Here is a 13038-nt window from a genome sequence, read left to right as displayed (position 1 = left end):
TAGGTTAGGTTAGGTTTGTGCGCCGTCTTTGGTAAAATTTTGTCTTTCGGAAGCGTCGCTACCTTTGGCGTCGTTTTTCTAGTATTATTTCGAATGTCATATCATAGTTATATGCCTCTTTTGGCGTCTTTTGATGGCGTCACTAGGCGTCGCGACGCTCGGCGTCGATTTTGTACTTGAGGAATTATTATCATCTGGGACCATTTTGCTGTCAATTTTAAGTTATTTGCAGGCGTCGTAAGTATAAGCGTCGCGACGCCAGGCGTCGATTTTCTAAAATCACTCTAGATATTATTTTAATTGTCTTAGAATCGTTCCTGCGTTCTTGCTTTGGGGTCGAAATGGAAGGCGTCGCGACATCATTTTAAATATTTAAATGTTAATTTTTAGTAATATTTTAATATTTAATAGGAATTTTATTGTGATTAGACTGACAAAATTTAAACAAATATAACAATTAATGTTTTGTCACCTTATTATTACCCAGTTAAGTCACGAATCCTATAAATTCCCGTATCCCTAACTGCTGTGATCTGGAAGGGTTAAAATAACAGCACAACTAATGTATTTACTTTCTACACATTGCACAAGCGTTGTGTCCCACACAACATCCAACACGCACCACAAACACTCGCTTGTGTGACAATACGTGATAACACGTCTGAATATTTCATGCATGCAATTTCACATCCTATTTTTATCTCTCTGCCTACAAAAGCTTAAAAGGTTACTGTATAATACAGTAATTTCCATAACAGTAGGTACATCTTGATTCAGAAGCTACCTTAATAATGGAATACACTGAAATTCTAAGGGTGTTCTTTAAGCCTTGTCACCGGCTTTACGTCAAAAGGACAACCAAAGGAACATCAAATGCAACAACTGTATCCAAGGTCACTGACGTAACCTAAAGAACGCCTAAAAATAAAAAAAATATATAATTTATTAACAGTTTATATCACTCCGAATGAGACCGTTTTATTGAATTACGCTTGTTACTGACCCCACAATCACAGTCGATGTTTCGGGAACTGTGTTCATTCACAGTCTCTGATAACGTAGACAAGTGTCCTAGATGTAGCAGATTTTCTCGTGATCACCGAAGTCCTAATTAAAACCTTTCCTTAAACTGGATTTGAACACGTAACATTAATAAATCCTTCGTCGCTGGGCCACTGAATTTTGCAACTGCGCTGGTGGGGTAGGGGTGGGTCGAAAATGGAGAGAATATTAGTAGAATGTGATGTAAAATACAACCAACGACCCCTTAGGCTACATTAGAATTAGTGGTAGCAGATTCTGCTACACGTGAAACAATGGCCTCCTTAAAAACGTGCAGCCAGAAGGATGAACCGTTAATACACGTCACAGTTTACAGTAAACATTGTAAATCCCGGCTACTGTCTAATCCCCTGTCCGCTTTCTCTCGAGAGTAGTCGAGTTGCTCTGAATATCGACTAAATGCAAGCTGTGGACTATAAATTCGTTGAGTTATAATACCCAAACTAAGCTACGTAACTTTCCTTTAACATGAAGGCACAAATGGCGAGGTACTTGGGAGTTCATAATGCCTCATCAACTCCGCGTTTGTTGTTTCTGTAATAAATCCCAGGTACTTAATTTAGAACTGTTGAGTATCAGAAGTAGAATACTGAATTACATAGCGGATAATGAATACATCACACACCGAACGACTTGCTTTGATAAGACATGGCAGTAAACGTGTCGAAAATGTGTGTATACACAATGCAAGGCAATTTGCTACAATCCTTGGAATACTGAAATTATCAAATGAATATTAATACACCTTCGCCTACTGTGAAATCAACAATTTTAAAATTTCTTTAAACATAGGCCACGTCTAACAGTTTTCACGCTTAATTAATTTAATTGCCTATTGACGATGCCTTGAGAAATTTACGATGACGAAACAATACAAAATGACGCAAAAAGGCGGAAATAATTTTTGTTACACACCGAAATTATGCCGATGATGTTCTTAGCGTACAAAAAGTTGAAGAATGGATGTAATTTTCTTACATAAATCAGCATATAAGTAACACTTATAATCAAATTAAAAGCTTCATTACCGCAAAAGAAAATTATCCTCTAGCACTTCCATCAAGTTCATATCTTCACAACAACTGATATTGATTGTTAGGTTATTTAAAATACTTTACTTCAATTACACAAGTTACAATGCCTTTAATGAGTTTAAAGGATAATCTTTAACAGTGGGTACACGGATTTGGAAACAGACAATCCTGGCTTGTTCAATACATTGTTCTGACAACGTGAAGAGACTGCGGAAAATCACGGTAGAAGTTGATCACATCAAGATCCGAAGCGGGTATCTCCCGAAACGAACAAAGTTTTCTGCTTCAGCAACGAAACTAAATGCTCTGAAACCAACATTGTATGGTCTGTTACCTTCCCGCCTTCTCTTTCATTTGACTGCATTCGAACGGGTTTCTATTCAAAAAGTCTGTACGCATTTCCTGTCTCCCATCAAATATGCATTTGGAGTTTGTCTCATAACACGAGAATTAGGAAGTGCGTGGGGACGAATATTTATTATCCTAGTATGTGATCCGATGTAGGCAGGTCAGCACGGTGAACAGATAAACGATTAATAAAACCAGATTAAAATGCGATATTCATATCTTCCATTAATCGCTAAAACTTACTCTGCTCCAGCAGGGAAAGACTTTAACCAAAGGTTTCTTCTGTTATTCGATTTTAGACTAGCATAACACGAAATTACATTTCTGTCAGATCAGAAGAGATTGAGAACACGGTGCTTAGAAGGACGTCTGGACCCAAGAGGGATGATGTGACAAGGGACTGAGGCTGCAGAATAATCCATAAAGCGGACCTTCATAACTAGTTTATTCATCGAATACCGTCATCACCATGAAATCAATGGGGAGAGGAGAAATGCATACAAAGTCTGATTGGGAACAGACAACACGGAAGCTACTGGCGTACACAGGAATGGATATCACGGGAACAGGATTGGATTCATGCCTATTTCACAACTTTGCCTCTATAATGTCTCGACAAATAGAACCAAGTCTTCTGTGGGTCACGTGCAACCCGAACTGTTGTCAACACGCCTTTTGGCTCAAGTACCGTGAACTCTGAACCCTGATCCAGAGGGCACATAAAGTTGCAGATTGCGTAGAGGTCCAGAAGGTACGGCAAGATGTTTATTGCATGAGAAGAAGATCGAACACACACACACACACACACGGACGACGGTGACTCCTATTACAAGTGCATGAGCTTTAAAATTTATAGTCTCTGCCAAGAAACAAACCTCGGGCTATCATTCAACACAGAAGCCACACCAGACCCTCGATGGTGACCATATGTTATACGCGCCCATAGAGGCGGTGTAATGGTCAGCGATCTATCCCATATTTGGGGAGAGAAAAGTGAGAAGTGTAAGGATTTAAAATATTACATCTATTCTTATAGGCCTATATAATGACATTGTCTTGCAGAAATTGAAGACTCGTGATGGACGAAGTGACATGGAACAGATCGTCCTGATTTATTCGGATTTAACCCCTTAATCATCATTCCACCACCGATTCATCATCATCTATCACCGCCCCACGAGGTGTGTGACAGCCCTGACCAAGTAGCATATTATCATACCCTACGCCCTAAGTTTGGGGCTTCTTCGTCTCTGACAGGGCAACTGGTTAATATATTTTAAAAGTAAGCATACAGAACGTTGATGGGCAGCGTAATAATCTCCGACGTTATGCAAAGCTCACTTACATGATCTGGGTGAGATCCCGATTCAGGAACAGACTCGATACTTGAACTGTGTTCACCAGGGGCGCCACCATTCAATAGAGCGCTGAAACTCTTCCCAGACTGCGGAGTTTGAGGTAAACTCTGAAACAAAAACACAGCCCACAAATATACAGGACGTTCCGTTTAGAATGCAACATTGACTTCTACACATGAACCCCTTTACTCACAAAAGGACGAAGCTGATGACAATATTTAATTAATGCAGCCGATATACTGTTTTAAATAAGTAAATACTTTTTAATTTTATTAATATAATTTTAAGTAATTAATAAGATATTTTTTTCACATTTTGACTGCAGAATCTGCCAATACAAAGAAGCCTATTCGTTAAATTAATTATGAAGGACGGTTATATATTATGTAACAAAAATATTCTGGTAATATTTATGGGGATCGGAAAAAAGGAAATTTGCCATCTTGACAATAAATCTGAATGACGACGCCGTCAATTCAGTGCACTGGATAAAGATACATTTCATGACCTTATACTTACCTTTTTAATAAGTGCATTGAAATCCAATTTATTTACAGTCGTCCGCTCTCCACTTCATTACAAATAAAAATACACGAACATAAGTAACGTTGTCTCATTTCTTTTCAACTGATACATTTGTTTATTAGATTCTAATTATCAGGCTATAACACAGTATCAAAGGGAAATGACTCTGATTCATGGATTATACGGTAAACATGAAGGTATTTAATTCAATAACTCATCGCAATTAGGCTGTATGGATCAGTTATTAGATAAATGCAATACTTTGTAGTATAATAAAACGATTAGCTGTAAGCTTATACGGGTATATTTACTATAGCAATACGAACTGGGCCTATAGCTGTTGTTTTGTTAATAATGCCTACAAAATCAGATGTATCTACTCTTCCATTTCAAATTATAACCGGCTTAATGTCGGAACACAGACTAGGTCAATTAAATTAGTAACAAACAGATTCACTAAACATGGAATTATAATGAAAGCCACATTATACAGTGTGTTCACTTTAAGAATGACTATTTCCGTTCAAAACGTTAATCCCCCTCTGTTATTAAGCTTATATTTTCACTTAAAACTTTGCATACCGTGTAGTGTATTAGAATATAGAGTGAACAAACCAACAACTATTAACACTATAATAGACACTATTGCCATACGCGTTTCGACCTCAAGGGGTCATCATCAGTGGCATCAGGGAAATTAATATATATAGTCAAATGGTTCGAGCAAATTTCATAATTAAAATAAAATGTAATTGTGCAGTCATCTTGTCAATTACCTTTTATTTTAATTATGAAATTTGCTCGAACTATTTGACTATATATATTAATTTCCCTGATGCCAGTGATGATGATCTCTTGAGGTCGAAACGCGTATGGCAATAGCGTCCATTATAGTGTTAATAGTTGTTGGTTTGTTCACTCTATATTATTATATTTTCACGACAATTCACACAATTTTGTTCAAGAGCCCTAACTACTTTCATCTGTTGAGAAACGAGAAGTTAATACATTGATCATGCCAGACACCCAGAAAACCCACACCAGTAGCAGGAATATTAGCGAAAGCTCTATAAACAGCACAGGAGAGGAAACAAATGCGGTTTCTTTCAAAAACACATTCAGTATCATAGATGGCTCACGACGTTGACTGAAGGCATCGAGTTCGTCGCTGTGTTGCATGGTAACATAGCAGCCATATACAAATGCTGACATACGTATGTCAGTGCATAGAAATTTAATACTTTTAAACTTCAGGTTATGCTTAACTGCAGCTCGTTGCGACATTATTTTAATGTCATCCTTCAATGTATAGCGAGACTCAGAGTATCGATAATAAAACAAATAAACCGATTGTGTTTATTTCCTGGTAATAACGATAATACGATTTATTACTAAAACTGAACAGAACAAAATATCTCGTTTTACAATGGAGGCAGGAGAGAGAATGTAAAGTTAAAATTAAACACTGATAAAAATATAAGCAACAAAACGTAATTTGATTTTGCACTAGTATATAATTGTGTCAAAACTTGAATAATGTATATTAATGGTGAAAAGAGCTTGTTTAAATTCAATGCAGAATGATTTCTTTCACATATTCATCCCTAACTACATTTTCCTCTTTCCTCTGTCCTTTCTCTACCTTCATCTTCTTCAGGCCTGTCTCCCGTATTCTTTTCCTAACTTTCTGTTCACAAGAAAAACAACAACAATAAATCATAATAATGTATTACTAGTAATGCTTTTCCAATGTTTTCACACCCGTATTATAAAGAATTCTAAAACTGCCTAATAGCAGCATCACTTGAAAAGCAAGACATTCTGCCATCTAGTGTCATCACTGAGAATATACTCCGTCAATACGTAATATGTACAGTCACGATGGCAAAGATGGCAAGTATGAGTAATTTAGGCACATCTAATTCTCTGTGTTAATCACTCTGTTCCTTCACAGAAATCTGTCGCCATCTTTTATGATGAATTGTACTAAACCATGGCAGTATTAAAAGTTTAGTTCAGCGCACGTTGACCTAGGGCTTAATCACTAACTTCTCTGTTGTAGTAAAGTTAATGTAATTGTTCCCTTTATGACATATCCCACAATCCTGACCTCATAATGACCAGGTACAATGTAAAAGCCTTACGTTCATGAGATGATAAAGTTGCGTCATATTGTGATAAATATATATTTGTTTAAATCTTATCAGTCTAATCACAATAAAATTCCTATTAAATATTAAAATATTACTATAATTAACATTTAAATATTTAAAATATATTAAATGATGTTCTTTATCGAAATGTTCGATTTACATTAGATCATCACTTTTTTACACGACATGTTTCAGTTCTAAAAGAACCATCTTCAGGTGTATAAAATTATATAAACTTAAATATAATTTCTTACGTTCATGTTACTTTGCTGTCTTAACCCTAATCCCTAAGTCAAGCACTAGAGGGGAGGGGGGCTAGTGGTCAGAATCTCGCCCCGTACCCGTTTGACCCCCGGGGAAAGGACCCACAGTACGCACTCGGCTTTTAAGGGGGGAGGGGCAGTCAAATTTTCTGCCAACATTTACAACAAAGAAAAAGCTTCGCTGTTGAAATAAGAATTCTTGAGGCCAAAGCTTTTATTTCGGAAACACATCACAATAATTCTGAATAACACAGGTGTCACAGGATGAAGAGTTTGAAGGTAACTATTATAACCAATTGTTTTCACAGCTCTATATTCACGAGAGACAGTTGTTCAGGATTCCCACAGACAAACACTCGCTCTGAATACAGTGTGCGAGCGAAATGTTACATTTTACTGACTTTTTTTTATTTGTAGCCATAATCGGATTACAATTTTATTTGTGAGAAGTTTTATAACCACCTGAGACCTCGCCCAGGTTACAATTTTCACAGACTCTACCGCAGATAAAGGACTTATTCACATAAAGACAGTCTAAAGTATATGAAAATTAAATCAAATAATTTATTAACAGCGCGGAAGACGTGAAAAATAGCCTGCGATGCTCCGCGAACGTTTAATACTCAAAGTTCTAACCCACAACGCAGTTCATTCCTTCTTCCATAACCAAAGGACTCAGTATTAAGTAAACGGATAGAAATGGTCTACTAACTTACACCGAGACTGTACACAAAATGAGATATCAACTATAAAATGCAATCTTCATGCACAAACGTGGTTTTACTTTCGTAACATGACTGTTTGCATAAAAGTTATGTAAAATTTAATAGTCAGCGAGTCCCTTCGTGCACACCCTCAGATGTTTTATGCTCCATAGCTTATGCTGCTTTCAACACGCAACAAATTAATCCATCTTCTTGAGAAACGAGGCAAGTCATTAAATTATCTGCTTTCAAGCAATCCGAAGGTCCATTATCGTGTTCAGAAGACCTAGTCACTGGATCCTATCCCGAGCCAGGTAAATTTAGTCCACATTTTCAAATATTATTTATTTAAAATAAATTTTAATACGTGATTTATGCCAGATCACCCAAATGGATCCGTCAGTTTAGGATTTTGGACTGAACCCATGCGTGTTACATGTCCCACCCATGTCGCCTTCACTGACTTTATCACCCTAATTATATTTAGTGACAAATTACAAATTATTAATCTGAAATATGAGGTTCTCACGGTGGTAAAAACGTCGACTTTGGTTTTCTGGGATGTAACGTCGTGACTTTAATCTGAAATAGGAGGTAATATGTTCCTCCAGAATGAAAAAGGCTAATGCAACAAATTTGCCTACGTTAAGAAAATATATGACAGCGTGGATGAAATTCATCCGGCTCAGGACAAGTTCCAGGGCACTGTAATCAACATTCGGGTTACTTAAAAACTGGGGAGTTTTTATTCATCAGCTAAGTGATTCTTATCTCCTCAAAGACGACAGCACCATGGCATTAAAACTGTATTCCTAACCGAAGGCCTACATTAAAGACAGCGTTTCTCTGAAATCAAATACAATAATTATAAGACGTGTAGTCATATTTTAAATTCCTTTTTCCTTGAAGTGTTCTATTCTCCTGCTGTAGAATAATCGTAAAGTGTCTGCTGCAATTATTCTTAAAAGCATCTGTTTCCGAGGGGTCACTAGTTAGTGCCAAAAAGAGTAAACAATCTCCGGAAAGGGCCACGGATTTGATACCTGGGGGAAACACCGTCGTAATTGTACACTGCCCATCTCCAAAGTAAATAAGTTGAAAGAGAAAGATGGCGAATATATGAAAAAAAAAGTTGTTTGCATTTCTCGAGTTCATACAAACTGTCCAACTTCTAATACCATTTACAGAACGCTGAAAAACGCATGCAAGAGAATTTTATTCTCTAATTCGACAGTGAGATAAAAGCATGGAAGAGAACGGAATGTTTATTTTTGCTAGCATATTTGCGAGTGTAACTTTTGTTACAAATGAAGCCGTACGTTACTAGTCAACCGAGCTGAAACTGGCAGACACAGCCTGCATCCGGACGCACGGCTCGTCCCCCGGTGAGGGCACAATGTGTCAGAGAGAGAGAGAGAGAGAGGCGGGATGCAACCGGCTGCTTATCCACTCTATATAATGAGCTACTGCCTGGATTCATGACTGCGAGACAAAGACATAAGGATGTTTAAGAAAATTCATAATATATCTACTTCTATAAATATCTCCCTTATTTTAGGTTAATGAAACAGTCAGTGTGATCTCGACTATGAACGATGGTAAACCCACATATGATAAACATAAAGGGGGGATTAAATATAATTAATATGAAACTTATAATTCAGTGGGGGCAGGGCACCGTTTAGACTCCACGGCTAGCTTTTCTAACTACACAAATGATCAAATTGAGGCTTGGGAACCCAAAGTCGGATGTACAGGATTCAACAACATCTAACTATTCCTCTACCTACTCCTAGCTGCATACTGATACACTTAACGATAATCGCAGAATGAAACACAACAGAATCACAATTCAGATAAGTCAAAATATCGAGAGACAAACTCTGCAGAGTAAGAGACTTCAAATGTCTGTGCAGAGGGAATATGACTGCAGAGACGAATTCGAATGTAACGGAGGTAAATTTCGACCGAACATTTAACCTCCTAAAGTCTACAAAACCCGCTTCCACCAGCCACGCCTCAAAATCTACACAAAAAACGCGAGAAGGTGTAATCAGGACGCAAATTAGTTCTCGAAACTCCTGCTGGAGGGAGCGAGGCCTGATAACACCGTCATCAGGGAGAAACAATGTCTATTCTCCATACCACGCACCTTGCGAACTCACCACCTCGAAGATTCGCTTCGTAACTGCAAAAACTGTTGCGAAATCTCTGGAAACCAAAAGGGATTTTTGAAAAAAAATGGGATGGAAAAGTCTTGTATATGTTTTAAGAGGAACACAATTGCATAAAATTAACATAAACGGTAAAGTCTACCTTTCCGCCTACGGCTATCAGTTAAAGTTAATTTCTGAAAATACTACACGAAATTCTACTAAATTCGGTGTTGTGTATCCGCACTAAAACTTGTCGGATTAATTTAATTTTAGTATACTTGTGTTGGGCAAGGCCGTGGTCTAGGCATCACGGAGTTTTCCTCCGGGGGCTTCCCCGGTTTCTCCGTGTCATCCCAACAATTACTCCACTCACACACAGAAGAAGGCAATGGCAAACCACTTCTGATCATCTCTGCCAAGAATGTATATATGTATGAGCAGGTCCCTGACAACCTGAAGAGGTTGGAAGGATCCTGTTCATAATATATGGACCTGTCGTCAGACAGAACACTACAAATAAAAAATACACCTATCAACCGTAACCCCTAGCTTACAAGAAACAAAAATTTACGAATCGCAAATCTCCACGGGCACTTTTACATGTCTATCGGTATCAATTACACTAACTACTGATGCAACATTCAAACATGTTTCGACTTTTAATAGGCCATGTTAAGGTTGCCCTGTTCACACAAGCAGCTGTACTCCACTGATTTGCACAAAAAAATCAAAGTATTAGCTCCGTTTTAACACCAGTCCCTCACAGAGTAAACAGCAAAGTCGGATAAAATAACGTAGCAGGTCCACCGAACGTCACAGCAAAATGGTTAACATTCCTGGTTCGTATTCTGGAGCTACAACGTTAATATCACGGCCAGGAGACCGAGGTTCTTCGAGATCTTCGCCACTACCTCAAGCTAAATGCCTGAAAAGCACCTTAAATTAGGCCACGACCACTTCCCTTCATAATATTTCCGATTCAGTATTCATCCCATCATTCAAAGCAGGCCTACAGTCTGAGGTACTGACACGATCAGTAAATAAACGAGAGCTGAATGGATGTGATACCTGGTTGTATCTTGCTCCTGCGAAACCTTGTGCGTTATATTTCATTATTGTGAACTTAATATAGACCCCAAGCTCTAATTATTCAACTACAAACGAAGCCCTTGTAATACAATGCTTCCTCATACATCAAGAACAAAGTTCAGCACATCAGAACGGGGTAAAAAGAACTATTGGTTGTTTCACGAGAAGAGAACACTGTGTCTGCCGCGAAAATGTGGCAGTTAGGTTCATAGAGTTGGTTAAAGTTATAGAAAGCGCCGTCACGGTAGGCAACTTCTCTAACATGCGTATGGAGGAGGTAACTCTATATAACGAACTGTTACATGCATTTGAAGACGTAAGTCTAGGTAAGTGGCGAGGGGGAGAGAGAGAGAGAGAGAGAGAGAGAGAGAGAGAGAGAGAGAGAGAGAACTCTGACATTTGAAAGCAGTTCCATTATGATGAGCTGGCAGTGTTCAAGGATGACTAATTAAATAGCCGTCACAGTTCGGTAACTTTTCCAACATTTGGATACTACAGGAAGTCTGAAATACAGGCGAAAATTAAACACCACCATTTCCTTAGGTTCATTATAGAACATTGGTTTGAAGTTCCCATTGATTGCGACAGTAAGCCCGAATGAATAAACTCGCATTGGAGATATATGATTCGATATTTCAATGCAGAACTTAGCTGATATCGAACGGTGTGAAAATGACTTGCGAAGAACTCTAAAAGAAATCTCGACAAGAGAGTTCGAAATATGAGCTCAAGGCAGCAGCCAAGATCTTACGTAAAGTGGTCCTTAACATTTCCCGATCTAAATGGAAACTTAAATGGCTTGACAACTGTCCGTATCTTCTTCAATATCGAATTTAACTAACTAACTGGCTAATTTGGTTAATTCGAATTTAATTACTGTAACTAAATCTGTAGTCTGTTTAACAACGCTGCCAGCAGCTCAGGCTATCGAGTGATAGGATGATTAATGAACTGGAATGGAAATGTAAGAAGAAAGCCCTGACCTAATTTAAGGCACAATCCCTGCTTTTTCCTAGAGGTAGAGAGAAAATTCACGAAAAACATCAGTCAGGACAGACGATCTCTTAGACAAGATTTGAACCAGGAACGTCCCGAATATGAAGCATTAAGAGTGCTAATTACTCTTAAATATATTTCGTTAAGCATTCAAACACACTGAAACACGTTTCATCATGGGGTGTATATTTTATGACCTCCATAACTTTCTGTACGACGAGCCGTCATTTTAGAAAAAAACATTAAGTTTGATTCGAGTTTCACAAAAACCAGGGCAACGCAAGTTTAAGCCATATCGTTTCGTAGTTTCGCGGGCGGATACGATATCGCCGTTGTCCTACAAACCGAAGTAACATCTGTAACATCTGTAACATCTGAAGCCCTTGTCAACGTCATGTATTGACGCAGATCGAAATAACCCGGAGAATTGTAGTACTTGAGGGCTGGTAACTTCTCCGCCGTACCGCCTACATTAAGAATTACCCCCCCCCCCCAAAAAAAAACCAAAACCGGTAGCTTTTGTTCTGTATCCATTACTGAAGTTCAAGATTATTCCTAAACGGCTGGAGAAATATTTCATCTGTTTAACTCTTTGTGCCTATGGTTTCATTATCAACAATTTTGCCGCGAGGCTTGTGAAAGTGATGATGAATGGCGTATCACGTAAGACGCGTACGAATTGATAGCGATCTGTTAAAAGCTGATGTTTCGGTATTAGTATGAACAATTTCATAAAACGTCCAAATCCTTCACACCAAATCATGATTCACGATACACGACAGCCTTACCACGAAACTTCGGTAAACTTGTACGAAACAACACAGCGCAAGAACCCAGAAGACGGTCATCTCCATACTCGCCCCCCCCCCCCCCCCCCCCCCCCGTGATAAACTACAACCTCAGAGCGCTTTTGAGCAGGTTTGGCTTCGGCAGAGTTCCATAAACCAACAGCAACTGACAAGACAGCAGGAACGAAGCCACAGTGTAAAGTGTTCTGCGTCACTTTGAGGTCTGCAAATGTCGGAACATTTTAAACTGTTTACGTGTGCACTGCAGGAGAAGAAAGGTACCAGAGCACGTTATCTGTTTACTGGAAACAGAATTAAATTCCCTCGTTCTGTTCACTAACACCAGGGTGTCATCCGGCATGTCGTCTTCAACGGCGCTGACTGGGTTTAAGCTCCCGTGGATTTAGTAAGGATTCGTGCACCGGGGTGGGTGAGGGGGGGGGATGGGTCGTAGGCGACGCACGTGCAAACTCCCACAAGGGTGCAAGACATTCTCATGGCGTCTGCTAAAACCCAAGATAATTCCAGCTACTTGCAAACTATTCCCTTTGCGTTCACAGTA

At 38.7% G+C, this 13038-nt stretch overlaps 1 protein-coding gene across 8 annotated transcripts in view; it reads right to left on the bottom strand.

Annotated features, from left to right (window-relative positions):
- Positions 1 to 13038, bottom strand: part of LOC110841535 (ras-GEF domain-containing family member 1B) — a 360406-nt gene that overhangs the window by 47177 nt on the left and 300191 nt on the right. For all 8 annotated transcript variants that reach the window (XM_022087180.2, XM_022087175.2, XM_022087176.2 and 5 more), the window contains one exon: positions 3790 to 3909. In XM_022087180.2, coding sequence (XP_021942872.1) covers positions 3790 to 3909 — 120 coding nt within the window. The remainder of the gene's footprint in view (positions 1 to 3789; positions 3910 to 13038) is intronic.

This window comes from Zootermopsis nevadensis, unplaced genomic scaffold (genome assembly GCF_977971745.1).
Source record: "Zootermopsis nevadensis isolate Lab colony 2312 unplaced genomic scaffold, Znev_1.0 Znev_ptg000012l, whole genome shotgun sequence".
Classification (NCBI taxonomy): Eukaryota; Metazoa; Arthropoda; class Insecta; order Blattodea; family Termopsidae; genus Zootermopsis; species Zootermopsis nevadensis.
The sequence above is the reverse complement of the archived record's forward strand: the minus strand, read 5'-3'. Positions and strand labels throughout refer to the sequence as shown.